General features: G+C 43.3%; 1 protein-coding gene across 1 annotated transcript in view; it reads right to left on the reverse strand.

The window, feature by feature from the left end:
* Nucleotides 1-5,610: 5,610 nt before the first annotated feature.
* The window catches only part of LOC126416947 (transmembrane protein 26), a 99,748-nt gene continuing 89,055 nt past the window's right edge, over nt 5,611-16,303 (reverse strand). Inside the window, exon 7 of the mRNA XM_050084827.1 lies at nt 5,611-5,749. Coding sequence (XP_049940784.1) covers nt 5,611-5,749 — 139 coding nt within the window. The remainder of the gene's footprint in view (nt 5,750-16,303) is intronic.

The raw sequence follows: 16,303 nt of genomic DNA on the forward strand, positions 1-16,303 counted from the left end.
TAAAGAATTGGCTGATGGACGGTATGCCCTAGGTGTTCTAAGTGAAATCCGTAATGGTTTGGCCGTTGGATATACTGATGCTAATGCTTAAAGCTCCGATACTGCGCAAAGGGAACGGTATTTTTTCGGTTGATGGTGAAGCTTGTTGTTGTTTATCGTGCCTTGCCCGGTCTTGTTGACGATGGTTGTATTTTAATCGATGCACGTAATTATTGTTGAGTGCCAGCTCAGTGGTTGCAGTCAGTGGATTTAATCTCTGTACGTTCTCGTGTTACGCTGGTTTGTTATGGCTAGAGCACGCTATTGCTGTGGTGGTTGCGGCCGCGTTGGCGTCCTGCAATGTGTGTGAACGCAAGCCACTAGGAGAAGATAACCTCACATAAACCTTGTATCATTATTTGTAGTAAAGCTGAGTGAGTTCACGTAACCTTCTATGGATACCTTTTAAAACTATGTTACTACGCTGTAAGTGGCTACTGAGAACTGCTTGGAAGCTGAAATCTACCTCTGCCACCTTCTCCCATCGATTGTGTTATTTTATGAGTGTTGCAGCTGTTAGTATAGCTTGGGTTTTAGATTATCGGTTAATTTAGTGGTATCTGGGTTAGGTGGCAGAATTCAGTTCCACACTGTTATACGTTAATTATTAACTGGGGAACTTTTAATTTTCTTGATTTTTATGTACGGGTGTTACATTGGAACGTACTGACATTATTAAATGTTTCTGTGGTCAGGTTTTAATATCGTTTTCCTTTCAGACGAGTCTATTGTGATATTACTTGCGTCGACCTGGTTCTGACGCCGTCCGTGGAGCGTGACACTATACACGACTAAGACGTCCACTTGCGTTGAATGTATTGAGGTGGTGGACCCGGCTGGTTTGAGATGATTAGAAGATTAGTTACTGTTATGTATTGTGTATATAAACACTAATTTTGGTGGGAAATATTTGACTGAGGTTTCAAAGAAAAGCTTTAATTTTACTGTGTTTTGAATTTTTATTTAATTGTTTTAATAATTAATAAAGGTTGTAATAAACCACACTACACTTACTTGACCCTTCTCTGTTCCACTCGCGTGTATGTGACACAGCAAACATCAACTTCAAGAAAGTAAAAATCATCCAGAGCAAATTTCTCCGAATTGCAACTGAGGCTTCCCGTTATATACTGAACTTGGTCATTGAGACAGATCTTCAAATTCTCGAAATACATAACGTCTTTGCTCTTTCGTCTCAGTCACTCCTTAGAACAAATCCCACCGTCCGAGCCTGACAGTCCAAGAACGAACATTCTCTGATATCGTAACTTCCTCATTTCGAAACCACAGACTCAAACATAAGGAAAGAAACCCTGTTGTTACGGCTGTCTGACGAACTGGGTCTAGAATCCCTCATAAAGCAGCAGCGGCGACGTGGGAGTGAGCTGAAGAGTCACTCGGCGCTTCCACTTCCGAAGCTGGCGCCCAGTTTTCTAGTTTCGTCGAGCGCCAGCGGACAACCGTCTGCAACAAGTCTTGGATAGCCGCCGCTCGCCCATCATTTCATAGCTTACTTGAACGTATCCGCCAACTGGATAGGTCTTTGAATCAGAGTACTACTTGTCAGATATTGTAAGTGACATCGGATCTCTTCCAAACGAGAGTTAAGTACTGTACGATTATATAACTAAGTCCGTAAGAAATAGTGAGATCTTCGAGCAGTACCATACTGCGCACGCACGCACACACACACACACACACACACACACACACACACACACACACACACACACACACACACACAATGTGCATCGTAATGCTGTACACAGAAGTTGTACTCGCCAGAGAAGATTTGGTGCCACTTCCATCATATGCAGTTTCCTTATTGGCCCCATCTCGAATTGCGTGCCTCTCTCAAGTGAGCGTGAGTGAAGCCACAGCAATAGCTTTCATTTGACTGTGGCTATCCAGACATCGTCACATTTTTTGTGAGAATACTTGTCTTGTTACCATAAAAGGCTCATTGCTTGATTCAAGCTGCGTGACGCGACTGCACGGTCGTGTACGGTCGAGCTGACAATGTGAGGTCTCTCTAGCACTGGTCACGTGGGGTCACTGAGATCCTTCAATCTGCATGGCGTTGAGTATGGCCCTCCTGAATCTGTGGATTCCACACGAGCATGACAGCCAGGGTGCCTAGCACGCAGCATTATTGTGAAACACCAATCTACTATCTCGATAGGACACGATTTTTCCACGGTGTAGCTCAAACATGTGATGGTAAACATTTGTCCTCCTTACAGAAAGTATACCACAATCTTCTCACCAACAAACGTCATTCAAACGCTATGTCTTAATTAAGACCAACTGCGGAATCTTTCCTTGAATAGAGAATGTAAATGGCGTTATTCCTAACTACGTTGTGAGTTTGTAGCGAAACGCTCATCATTTGCATGTCCAAGGATTTAGTACAAGTGACCCCAATTTTACATAATTCTGCATACTACCTTCAAGGTATTGCAGTGCCCAGCAATGTACTGAACGGTTACACACTCAGTTTAAAGTATCCCATCATTTAGCTGTCGTAATACAAAAAAATCAATGAAAAATACAAAAATAAGATAGTTTTCGTAATAATATATGTTGCACTAAAAGTGATCATGTTGGCTAGTAACAAATTTTAGACAATTTCGGCTGCTGTGTGCATTTTTGTTGTTTCTATGAAATGATTTTAACACTGACAACTCAGTAATCAGACCCTCGAAGTTCGTACCGCGTTGCTGCGTTCTGTGAATATTACTAAAAAGCCGTAACTCTCAATCTTTTTCAGGCTATTATCCCAGAGTAAGACAAGGTATCAACCATCGTTGACATCCTAATTTAGGATCTAACCAAACTTGAGGATGGAGAAAAAATAAAGCTATTTTTAAAGTGACGAATGATATTTTTAGTTAATATTGATGAAAATAAAACTGACTAACTTGTTTTTGGAGGTTTTTCTATTAAAAATAAAGCGTTTTAAGGTGGCGGGTACCGTTTATTTGTAACATTATTTTACGTGTATGTGTTGATCACAGTGTCTTCCAGTGCACATGTGCTAAGTCACGCTCCAAACTATGAAGAAACCCTTTATGTTTGTATCTCACGGAATTTCTTTTTACCCCTCCGCTCTCCCAGGGCCTTCCTACACTCCACTAAGGCGGGAACCACTGCTGTCAAGTATGGTGAACTGTATTAAGACAGAAAAGCATTAAAAGTGTTCCATATTGTTACAGGACGCAGTACAAGACAAAACTAGAATAAATAGTTCTGTATACTTGTTGAAATATGGGCCCTCCTCCTTAAGGAATGACGAATTCATACAAATGTACATGGCTGCTTTGAGAATTGGTCACCTGCATAGGACAAACATTTCTGTAACGTGTACATATTGTCCATGTGTACGAAATACACAGCAGAGGCTTCCTCATTCTTAGTGTTGACATTGTCATACTTTAATCTACTTAAATAAAATGATACTTGGGGCATCCACCTCAAAATGTAACTGGATTGATACCAACATTTCCTTCAACAAACAAAAATTTTATGCTCTACAGCTATTTACAAATAACAGCTGCAAAAGACTAGATCTCTTTCCATAAATAAAATAATGATGTCCTCATTATCAATATAAAAAGCTCGTTATCAATATAAAAAGTCTCAGGGTCTTTACAAAGGGTTTTTTCTTCATGGTTGCCGAGACAAACAGAACTGGCAGGCGGATACTGTTGGGACTTCTCTGCTACTGTGCAAGCCGTTCATTTGCCGGGCAATGATTGGGCTGCTGGTGCGTGCTGGATTCAGCTGACAGTGCCTCTGGCTGGCGTGAATGCGGCGGGCAGTGTGTGTCTTTCCGCAGTGCCCGGAGGTTGGTATCCGGTTTTGGCAGCGTGCGATACTCAGAAGCCAGGGCTCATCGAGTCCATCATCAGTGTCCCTAGTCTGGCGTCTACTTTCGAGTCTCGCAGTAAAATATATCCTTTGCTGTTTCGAAGTGAAGTCTGTCTACTGCCACATCTATCGCCTATTGTTTTGCAAAGACTTCTCCCTTGACGTGACCAAGCATCCAACTGGCTAGCTAATATGCTGCTCCTATCCAGTCATTATTTTGCAACTTCTAAACAGTTGCCTTCCGTCCACAATTACGATGTCAGAAATACAGCTCACAGCGACCAACGAAAGAGAAAGTTAGTTTTAGAAGCCCTTTTTTCACTTGACATCCAGTGTCAGGTGGACGTGTCCATGTCCTTCGAAACGAGCCTTTAAATCTGCAAACGTCTGCTTTCATCCCATTCTGACAATATGGATAACTGTCGACGACTGTTCCGTTATGTTTGGTCTTACAGTGGAGGCTGGGGAAGCACCTCTGTCTTTCTTGGCTCCAGACTGCAAAAGTGTTCGCCAGCTTCAGTGCTAGGTGGCTATTGCGTCTGGCTGGCAAGTTGAGCGTCTCCTCTCACGTACACAACAACAAGTATGCCATTAAACATCTCTAAAAGCAGAAATCGCAGGGTTTAATTTCTTGTGAATGGGGAGGCCATGAAACCGGACGTCTTCCACCACTAAACGTTTGTATTAGGTGATGTCATACGATGCACAGAAAATGTGGTGGTATCCAACAGATACGGGAGACAGTGTTAATGCTATGTATGACAACGGCATCAAGGTGCAGAACAAAACGAGACAAGCATCAATCAACACCGAATGGAAACACAGGAACAGCCCATACCACTCAGCACTGACTGTGAAAACACCCTACTGAAATGTTTTGTCGATTGCTAATAAAAACAGTTACCTATGAGCCGATAGGACATAGGTAACGGACGGTCAACAAAACGCGACCGTTTCCTAAAATGAAAACGACTCTCTCTTCTTTATGACTACTCCAATTTTAAGTGAAAAAGGTTGCTTTGAAGGGATATTAGTTGGTACCAGTAACAACGCTGTCTCGGCCCCGGTTCGTTGAAGAAGGGAACTACAATGTAGAAAACAACTTCATACGCCTAGTTGCTTTAGAAATGAGAATATTTGGCGCTGTGAGTGTAAAACCTTCAACGCTGAAGACTCAAAACGCTAATTATGCCGCTTTTATTAGATTTGGGTTCTTCATTGAGAGACTAATGGCGTCCCAAAAATGTATAAACTTACATATAAAGTTTCTTGGAAGCCACTAAGTGTTCTCGTTATCAAACATTTGATAAATATAGACAGTGTTGTGTTTTAAGTAATTCCCACTTGTAACGTCACCAAATCTCAGGAAATATTTTTTTCCCTTACATGAGTTTATATCAACTTTTTTTCCTTACTTTTGGCCGGTACTATCTCCTGTAAGAATGTGAGGTGCCTTTTTGAAGTACATAGCGTAACAGCCAACAGCCACCACCTCATATGCTTGGAAATGACTAAGTAAGTATACATGAAAGCAGCTGACAGTGATTGGAAAATTTAAGTAGCATCTCCTCCTCCCCACCAGCACCTTAGATTACGTTAAACGGTTCCTGCTGAAATGAGTTGCACTGTGCGTTAGCGATCCGCTGTACACTCGGAGCCGCATATTTATCGAGACAAAGACGGACTACAATGGTCAGAGTGTCAGGCTGCCGGCCTGAGCCTGGTGTAGGAGAGCAGTAAGAGTCCGTCCGGAGAGACGGCGGCGTGCACGAGCGCCATGCAGACAGCCAGCACGGCGGCGTAGAGCAGCGCGAGCGCGCACAGCGCCAGCCGGTGCCGCCTGCGTCACGCGCGGGCCCCCTCCTCCAGCAGCACCCGCGCCACCTCTGCGTCCGACGCCACCGACTTCACTGCGCCAGTAGCTCCGCGGCGCCGCCCACGGCTGCCGCGACTGCTGCACAACATCACAGCTTGTGTGCTATCAGCCCTCCTAAATCGTCTTCAGCACACACACACACACACACACACACACACACACACACACACACACACACAAATTTAGACTCTCAGTGTTAATAGACGTGTTCAGTTGTACACAGTGTGTCAAGTGATGCAGTTGACACTAGCCAATGACCTCAAGAAGGCCACTTGTAGTCCAAGATGAAGCAGCCAACCACTGCTGACAGACTTTAATGTGAATAGCTGCAAGCCTCTGCTTGAATTAAGTCTGTATACAGTCAGTTAGGTGCCACTGCACCACCGGGTAACCCACTGGGTGACCACCTTTTGTTGATGGCCACCTACCTGCGTGAGCTGGGGTTTGAGCCTGGGCAATGTAGCTGCATATTGCTGTCCAACATCCCAGGTGGATCTACGTTGTTGTTCTCCATCATCCAGAGTGGACATACACCATTGTCATAAGTCATTCTGGAGGCTGCAGTTTGATCCAGCTCACTTCAGTGCGTTTTATGCCACCCCTACAGAAGCAGGCAAGGACCCAACATTACTTTTCATTGTCGGTCACCAACAGCCAAGCTGTCTTGCATCAGCACACTCTTGCAGTGCTGAATCAGCACGCCACCGGCAGCCACATCACATGTGTCACCTCCACGGTGGGTACCTTCTGATGCTAGTACACTGCTGCAACTGTGGCTCACTACCTCATGAAAGGCGACTGACCATCCATCCAGATTCGATTCTGCCACTTTAAGTTATGAATAAAGGAATTCTCAACCAGAGGTATTTTATTGATGGGCCATCATTCGACTTCAGTCCCACCACCACCACCACCACCACCACCACCACAGTCGAACTGCATCTCATCCTGATGTAGCAGCATCCCAGTACACCCACCACCATATGGGTCATGACATGACTATCATTTAACTATTTATTGTGTGTGATAATACTGTCATTTCTGTTCGTCTCATTGCGTATTTCGTTTAGTTGCTTTCCGTACTGTACTGTAACAGTTCTTCCTATTTATGGTCCAAGTTTGATTGAGCTGTGTCACTTGGCAGTGATACATCATGTGAAAGCTACTTTCTTCCTTAAGTTTTGCACACCATCGTACTTCCTCCATCTCTTCATCTTCTGCTAGCGTACAGGTAAACCTGAACTATTTTCCGTGACTTGTAGGCTGGTTCATGTTACCGTTTTCTTGGTCATTCTATATTTTTCTCATTGTTACCTCACCCTTGGTATTACCCCTCTCGGAGATTGTAATGGACTTTTGCCAGTGGAAGGATCACCATTACAGTTATTCAATTACAGGTCACATGACCTGTGGTTACACTTACATGACTTTAATGTAGTGGTTGCTATTGCCTTGTGCATCCTCACGCTGTTGATCATTGCTGATCGTTCTATTTTTGCCACCCCAAGAGCAAGAGGGTGCATCGAACCTCTGTCCACCGCCCTCTTTGACAACCCAATTGGCAGAACAAGGCTGACTCCTTACAGCAGAAGTCTACGGTTGCCACTGCTGCTGATTTTTATTCTAAACTTAATTAGCGGCTGAGATCGAACCAGGAAAACTATTTCTAGCCCAAAACGCTACTCCTAGAGCATACTTAACCTCTTGAATGCTACAGAACTGCTTTCTGCATTCCGTGCTGAATATGGCTTTATCACTGTACTGTATGCCAAACGCTGCTACCTGCGCTGAGAGAGGACGTCCCAGCCGCTATGAAATACTTCTCATCTAATTTTAAGAGAAATTTTCGGCTAAAGAAATTTGATTTTTGCACGTCTTACAGTCTGGCATCTTTGCTTGATGAAGAACTCAAATTATTTATTGGTTATAATTACTGTGTTGCATCAAATTAAGTAAAGCACTGCAAGAAATCAGATTGCAGTGGTAAAAACGCATTGTGTAAACGTTGAATATGGTTGATTTTAGCTCATACATTGCTGTGTGTGGATAACAGATAGTGGAATTTTATTTAAAATTGAGAGCAGAACGATATCTTATTTCGTTCACTATGTATTGATTTTTATATACGCTGGACGATCGAGCGTGGCAGGCCCGATTTCACTTATGCGCATCGGGAATCATGTGGTCGTAACACTCGTCATATTTCGTATGAGGATTTTTGCAAACGATACCACTCAAAGAGTCATACACGATAAATACTCTAAACGTTTTTAGTTGCCGATATAGGGAAGTAACTCGTCCAAACCAGTGAGAGAGTCGGCGGAGTAGGACGCTTAAACACGTCAACAGCGCATAAAGGATACCTAGCTCCTGGGAGGCGGCAGAACATGACGAGGTAACTATTGCACAGCATTCAACAGGTTAATAGCGGCTTACGTCGCTCCTGACAATGAGCTTGCTGGACTGATCCTGCCAGCAAAGCACCAATGGCAGCCAGGCACTGTCTGTGTCCACTACGTTGCTAGCTTCCACTGTGGAAAGCATTGTGCCTGTCAAGTCTGAAGTAGGAAACATATCACTTAGGGAGGTAGATAGAATAACCGACGAGGAGGTGCTGAATTAAGTCGGTAAGACTAGAAGAAGGGAACAGCACATCGGATACACACTAAGTCAACAAGGAATAGTCATTTAGATAGAGATATGGGCAATAATAATTGTAGAAGACAAAGACCTAACGGTAGTAAGCAGTTTCAAATCGATTTAGGCTGCAGTAACTATGCAGAATGGAGAGACTTGCACAGGATAGATCAGCCAAGAACACGACGACAACGACGACGACGACGACGACGACAAAGCTATTACAAATATATACACCCTGCTTCTTTCGTGATGTCTGCATGAAAATAAGAATTACTAGAAGTTGAATTGAGATAAACTTTTTTGAAAGCCACAAGCGGAGATTACCATGTTTAAAGATCACACAAAAGCTGTAGACCCATATTTCACACCAAACTACTGTACTTAAGTTCACTCAGATGCGACCTTACCTCTCAGTCATGGTGCTCCTGGACTTCGTTTTGCTTTTCCCCCTCTTCTTGCTTTGTCCTGAATCGACCTGTAAATAATCAGATTTTTGTTTATTTATTTATTGTATTTTAGCGATTTAGCTAATTCATTTTTATGCTCTATCGTTTCCAACCGTTTTGCGAACAGTTTAGTGTACACAGGCTGTAGGAAAACAATTCACTACCAAAATATTCACACAGTCACAAGACTAGAAATCACTTTTTAACGTTGTAAGGTGACTCCACCTCGTATATTCCGTCTTAATCCAACATGACTGCTACCCATTGTAAGTGTACGATCCAACAAGAAATTTGATACATTTCTCGTGTCTCGGGAAAGATCGTGCACCCTTACAGTTACGCCCTTAACTGATATATTGTTACTAGGGAGTAACGCTGACAGGAGAAAGATGCAAGTTAACAAAACTGAGTTTAGTACGTTATTGTGTCCTTCCACAACTTCAAAATCTCCAGAAAAATGAAAGTGACAGGCTGACGTTTCTGATTGGACGGCAGTTGGATAACTGATTGAAAGTAGCATGCCGTGTAGGTATTTATAGGGGGAATTCGTCACAGTGGGTAACGTACCATTTGATAAGAGAGCGTTTTGCTGGGGACAAAATCCTGTGTTCTACGACAGAGACCGCCAAGAACTCTGCTCTCATGTGGTGCTCATGCAGGCATGCCAATCGCAGTCGCCAGAGTGCTCACTTTCTCCTCCTAGCCACGCTGTCTGTGCGGGAGGAGGAGAAATCTGTGTAAACACCACATGTGACAAGCAGTTTTTTATTTCATATTTCTCAAGAACTTAGCTCACAATAAAAGCTATTTTTTTAATATTATTAAATGTATTAGTTGCACTTGTCGCCGGGTGCGATCTGATATTTTCTGATAAATAAGAATTTTTTCAGTCAAGATTGCGTGTTGAAATATTTTTACTTCTTCAATTAGTGTAGCTGTCATCTTAAGATCTTCTGGAAACAATATTACCACGCATAAATCACACAACAATAACGACAGCACACCCAGTTTATAAAATAAGGGTGCCACATGGGCTTGTTGGCCGTCGAATGGCGCTAGCTGCGCAGCATTTGTGCACCGCCGCCGTCAGTGTCAGCCAGTTTGCCGTGGCATACGGAACTCCATCGCAGTCTTTAACACTGGTAGCATGCCGCGACAGCGTGGACGTGAACCGTATGTGAAGTTGACGGACTTTGAGCGAGGGCGTATAGTGGGCATGCGGGAGGCCGGGTGGACGTACCGCCGAATTGCTCAACACGTGGGGCGTGAGGTCTCCACAGTACATCAATGTTGTCGCCAGTGGTCGGCGGAAGGTGCACGTGCCCGTCGACCTGGGACCGGACCGCAGCGACGCACGGATGCACGCCACGACCGTAGGATCCTACGCAGTGCCGTAGGGGACCGCACCGCCACTTCCCAGCAAATTAGGGACACTGTTGCTCCTGGGGTATCGGCGAGGACCATTCGCAACCGTCTCCATGAAGCTGGGCTACGGTCCCGCACACCGTTAGGCCGTCTTCCGCTCACGCCCCAACATCGTGCAGCCCGCCTCCAGTGGTGTCGCGACAGGCGTGAATGGAGGGACGAATGGAGACGTGTCGTCTTCAGCGATGAGAGTCGCTTCTGCCTTGGTGCCAATGATGGTCGTATGCGTGTTTGGCGCCGTGCAGGTGAGCGCCACAATCAGGACTGCATACGGCTGAGGCACACAGGGCCAACACCCGGCATCATGGTGTGGGGAGCGATCTCCTACACTGGCCGTACACCACTGGTGATCGTCGAGGGGACACTGAATAGTGCACGGTACATCCAAACCGTCATCGAACCCATCGTTCTACCATTCCTAGACCGGCAAGGGAACTTGCTGTTCCAACAGGACAATGCACGTCCGCATGTATCCCGTGCCACCCAACGTGCTCTAGAAGGTGTAAGTCAACTACCCTGGCCAGCAAGATCTCCGGATCTGTCCCCCATTGAGCATGTTTGGGACTGGATGAAGCGTCGTCTCACGCGGTCTGCACGTCCAGCACGAACGCTGGTCCAACTGAGGCGCCAGGTGGAAATGGCATGGCAAGCCGTTCCACAGGACTACATCCAGCATTTCTACGATCGTCTCCATGGGAGAATAGCAGCCTGCATTGCTGCGAAAGGTGGATATACACTGTACTAGTGCCGACATTGTGCATGCTCTGTTGCCTGTGTCTATGTGCCTGTGGTTCTGTCAGTGTGATCATGTGATGTATCTGACCCCAGGAATGTGTCAATAAAGTTTCCCCTTCCTGGGACAATGAATTCACGGTGTTCTTATTTCAATTTCCAGGAGTGTATTTTGATCGGAAAATTGATATCACGTTTGAATCATCGCCATGGAAAGGTGGAAACTCTTGGCAAGGAAAACAGTGTAGATGTCCTGCAGGTTATTAACGTAGAAGTGGCTTTTAAACGGGAATTACATTGTGCTACGACCATTACCATCAGCAAATGCACATGGAAGCTCTCAACTGAAGTGACGAAAGTTCGCGGAGAACACCTCAAAAACAGATGTAAGGTTGACAATGTACACAAACTTTTAGAAATCTATTCCTGTAGTTCTTTCAACGCCACAGTGGACTGTTCGTACTTCCCATTTTCTCTTATGCCAGTCAGCTTAGGGAATTGGACGGTGTTTCTTGTCCTTCCCACAACGCGACTTTCTTTTAAAATACATCCACTTTCACCAAGAAATCAGGAGTAAGTTGCTTCTCACCTTGCAATTTCTTACTGGGAACGTCTGCAGTCAACTCTAATTAAAATGCATGTGTTGTATACCATTCCAGATCCTCAGATTTTCGATCTTCCTTTCCTTTTTCCTTCTGAAATTCAACAATAGTGGGTCTTAAGTCGAAAATTCACTTTAGGTATGCCCTTTTACTTAACCAACCTACTTTCCAATAATATATAGTGTCTCCAAGCGCTTCGTTTAATTCCATCAAGGACTGTTGCAATTGCACAAAATTTGCTATTCGCATCACCAATTTCAGCACATGTTCCATGCCTGCATATTTGACACAAAGTGCTTCTTGATGTACAGAACACTGAATCCCGTAAAAATTGTCTGTCGATCATTATAAATTTTAGCCGTTTCATAGTCAACTAAATAATTAAATTCTGTTTAGCGTAGTAATGCAGTTCAATGACATTCCTGAGAAACCCTCGATTATGTGACTACATAATGCATACTGCGAGTTCTCATCCGTCCCTTCTGCGATTCCCTTTCATTTTTAAAAGATTGTCACGTTAGATCGCTAAACCGCCACTCTTTGTGCAAACAGCCATTGGACCTACGAACTTCCTTTATACCAAGAACGATGTATAAACAGCCTTTACACCAGGAGTCTGCCGAACGGAACAAAGTTGTGACGACCAAAGTAAGCAGCAGCAAACAAAGTGTCACATCACACGGATAAATGAAATGTCTCACTAGACCGGGAAGAACCGAGCAGAGCCGAGCCGAGCCGAGCCGAGAAGTACCGATTGGTTCAGACAGGTCGAGCCTCAGACAGCTTGCCGGCAGCACATTGTGCACGAGTGAAGTTTTGCGTGTTTGAAGTTGCGCACGACGTGGTCGACTGTTTCTAAGAAGTTCAAGCCGAGAGTCGCATACATCGACAAAAAATGTACAAGAAACACAGTTACAATTTTTAGGTTATAAACTTATATTCCAGTAATATTGCACATTGTTTGTTGATGGATGCGACTCCTGGCTTGAAAATCTTAGAATTACTAGATTACACATAGCTATCCGGCCAGTCTGCAATGAATTTAAATGCATTGTTGTTAGGGGGTCGGAGTGTTGTTGAATTTGATATACAGATTGTTTCAGGAATAATGCTCAATATTCAGGGTCATGAAATGAGCGATCACTTGAAGCAAAACTGTCTAGTACACATGGACTCTAAGATGCTTATCTTAAGAGCTATGAACAGTTGTTTATATTCACTATTGAGAAACATCTCTCTTCGACTAAATGAGTGCTGGTAGTTCTTGAGGTATACGTTTTACAGCCAACGTTAACTACATTTTTTTTGTTCCGAATGATCAATCCTGTCACATCCCTGAATAATGAACATTCCTCCTAAGACACCCTGTGTTGAGATAGTAAGAGTTGGTCGAAGCCTATGGTCGTGGCGTGTTGTCTTAAATCCACAAAATTCTGAACTCGGCGAGAGTTAGTTATATAGCATTTTCTGGTAATGTATGTCACAAATACAACACTTCGTCTATTCCGAATTATAGGGAGTAGCTTCTGAGCTTTGTAATGTGTGTAATTGTATTCGTGGGAAGAGGTTAGGGTAGAAAGATCGCTCCTGTAGTGGAAGTGTACTTTAACTGGTATATTAAAAGTACTGCCTTCCAGTAAAAGTTGTTCAGAGTTCGTTATTTTGTACGGGAAATACTAGGCAAAGGCTGTGGGCATCCGTCGGAATGAAGTATTTAAGTTGCTCATAACGGTAGGCTATACCACGACTGTATAAAACGGCTATAACAAATGAGTTGTTTAACATTAAAGATACTGACTTTTCAGTAAGTAGTTAGCAACCTCGGATGCCTATTGAGTTTTAAAATACGTGGGCTGATATTATTTTTGACTCTTACGAATAGTTCAACGGAAAGTAAAAGAAAAAGTGTTTTTCGTTATTGTAATTTTGAGCCAATATGGTTACAGCGTTATAAAGAAAGGAATTTGCTTGCCCGCTACAATCTTGTTGAATCAAAGGAAGTGAAAAAGATAGAAAAAAGAGCAGGCTGAATATCCATGTTCGTGGTTTTAAATGTAAAACGTTTTAATATTCAACGCCATTTACCAATTCTTCGTAAAGCAGCTCGTGATGTTTCTCAGGCGTAATCAAATATACGTCATCAGTTTACGAAAAGAATAGTCAGGTGAGTAATATTCAGATTAAACCTAAAGGGGTGCAGATTTTTTTTAATTTCGTTACGTACCACAGTTTAATTAGACTGTGTAACGTACAGAGAAATAAGGTCAGAGGTTCGCTGGTGTGGAATTGTAATAACAAGAGCGCAGCGATTTAAAACTTTGCTGCCACCAGACGCGATATTATTGCTGGAGCAAGTAATATATGTGTACTCTCAAAATAAATGTTTGTCGACGATCAAGCAGAGAAATAATCAGCAGTACATATTAAATCTGCAACAGTAATTAGCTGACGTTCATACGTGACAGCTGCGTAAAATAACAAAAAAATGGGTCAAATGGCTCTGAGCACTATGGGACTTAACATCTACGGTCATCAGTCCCCTAGAAGTTAGAACTACTTAAACCTAACTAACCTAAGGACATCACACAACACCCAGCCATCACGAGGCAGAGAAAATCCCTGACCCCGCCGGGAATCGAACCCGGGAAACCGGGCGTGGGAAGCGAGAACGCTACCGCACGACCACAAGATGCGGGCTCGTAAAATAATACAGGGGTAATGATGTTTTTTTATGTCAGTCACTTGTGCAGTGTCTAGTACCAGTTAATTTGGCGCACGTGGGATCGGCTGAGTGGTAAAATTGTAGGGACTGACGTAAACTAGACTAGACGCAAAAGAATTTATGCAGGACGTAGGCACGGCACCAAAAACAAGCAGTATATAGCAAGAGTACGTTGCCGATTAATCGAAAGAATAAAAATAAAGTTTTTAGTCACAGGTCATAATCTCCTTCAGTATCCTTTCCTATTTTTATGGTCTCACATTAGAACGTCTATAACGCCAGATTTTTCTAAATGGCGTGTAATAAAACTCATTTCATTTTGCTTTATGTTTTCTAGTGTCTGAGATTCTTACCACTTTCTTCCTTTCTCCTAACCCGTCATTTTTAACTCGAGTGGATTTACACCTTAACTAGCTGAGTACGCAGTATTGCCCGTGTGTATATTTATCCCCGTCTTCTATTAGTCCATTCCCTCCTCCCCTCTCCATGTCCATACCAACCTTTTCCCTTTCTATGTCCATTTCCTCCTCTTCTCTCCCTGTCTGTATCATCTTCTCCCTCTCGCTATCTCTGTCCATCTCCTAATCATCCCTATCTGTGTCCACCTTCTCATTCCCTCTTGCTGTCCGTCCGTCTCCTCCTCCACCCCCTCCCTTTCTGTCTCCAAGTTATCACGCTTCCCCCACAGCAAATTTTTTTTTTTTCCAGATCGTAACTAATACGTGAAGCGAATTTGGTTCAAATCACTTCCGTGTTTTTGGATAAGCTTTTTACCCGTTGCTTTGTCTGCATACACGCATGTCAAATACATTTCACTTACGTTTAACTTATCTGAAGTATTTGGACACGTGTTTCACCTCTATCTCTACCAAATTTCGCCCTTCATTTTCATTTTGGCGCAGCTCAATGTTTATGACGACGTATCTGTTGAACTATGTGCTGTACAGCCAGTGATATATGTGTGTATTGTCTGTGAAATGTGAATAGAGTTACCAGTAAATAATAAACTGAAACGTCATTCTTCATGCAGCAATTTTACTACATTAACAGCGAAAATGTAGTAAGGGATAAATTTTCTTCCTTTCTGCTTTTTGTCCGGGATGTCAGAGATAAATGTTTCTTAAAGATTTGAAATTATAGTAAAGTTTGTTGCAAGTCACTGAATGCTCTCATTCAAAAACTGGATGAATTAATTGTGGCTATTGGCGAACAAAACTGCGTTTTCACTCCTACCGCAATTTCTTTGACACGTAGATGGTTTTTACCCTTACAGCAATTCAATATGGAACTTACATACATATACACACACCCATTGTTATAGTATATAAGTGAGTCTTTTCAACAATAAAAACTAGTTTGCGTGAGGAATCTGCAGTAGTCTTTATAGTAGCTACGTCATTGCGGCTTTCGCTTTCCTCACAAGCGACTCCTAATCAAGCTGCGAGCCTATGGGGTATCGTCTCAGTTGTGCGACTGTATTCGTGATTTCCTGTCAGGAAGGTCGCAGTTCGTAGTAATAGACGGCAAATCATCGAGTAAAACTGAAGTGATATCAGGTGTTCCCCAGGGAAGCGTCCTGGGACCTCTGCTGTTCCTGATGTATATAAATGACCTGGGTGACAATCTGAGCACTTCTCTTAGGTTGTTCGCAGATGATGCTGTAATTTACCGTCTAGTAAGGTCATCCGAAGACCAGTATCAGTTGCAAAGCGATTTACAAAAGATTGCTGTATGGTGTGGCACGTGGTAGGTGGTAGTTGACGCTAAATAACGAAAAGTGTGAGGTGATCCACATGAGTTCCAAAAGAAATCCGTTGGAATTCGATTACTCGATAAATAGTACAGTTCTTAAGGCTGTCAATTCAACTAAGTACCTGGGTGTTAAAATTACGAACAACTTCAGTTGGAAAGACCACATAGATAATATTGTGGGGAAGGCGAGCCAAAGGTT

Source organism: Schistocerca serialis, chromosome 8 (assembly GCF_023864345.2).
Source record: "Schistocerca serialis cubense isolate TAMUIC-IGC-003099 chromosome 8, iqSchSeri2.2, whole genome shotgun sequence".
In the NCBI taxonomy this organism is placed as follows: domain Eukaryota; kingdom Metazoa; phylum Arthropoda; class Insecta; order Orthoptera; family Acrididae; genus Schistocerca; species Schistocerca serialis.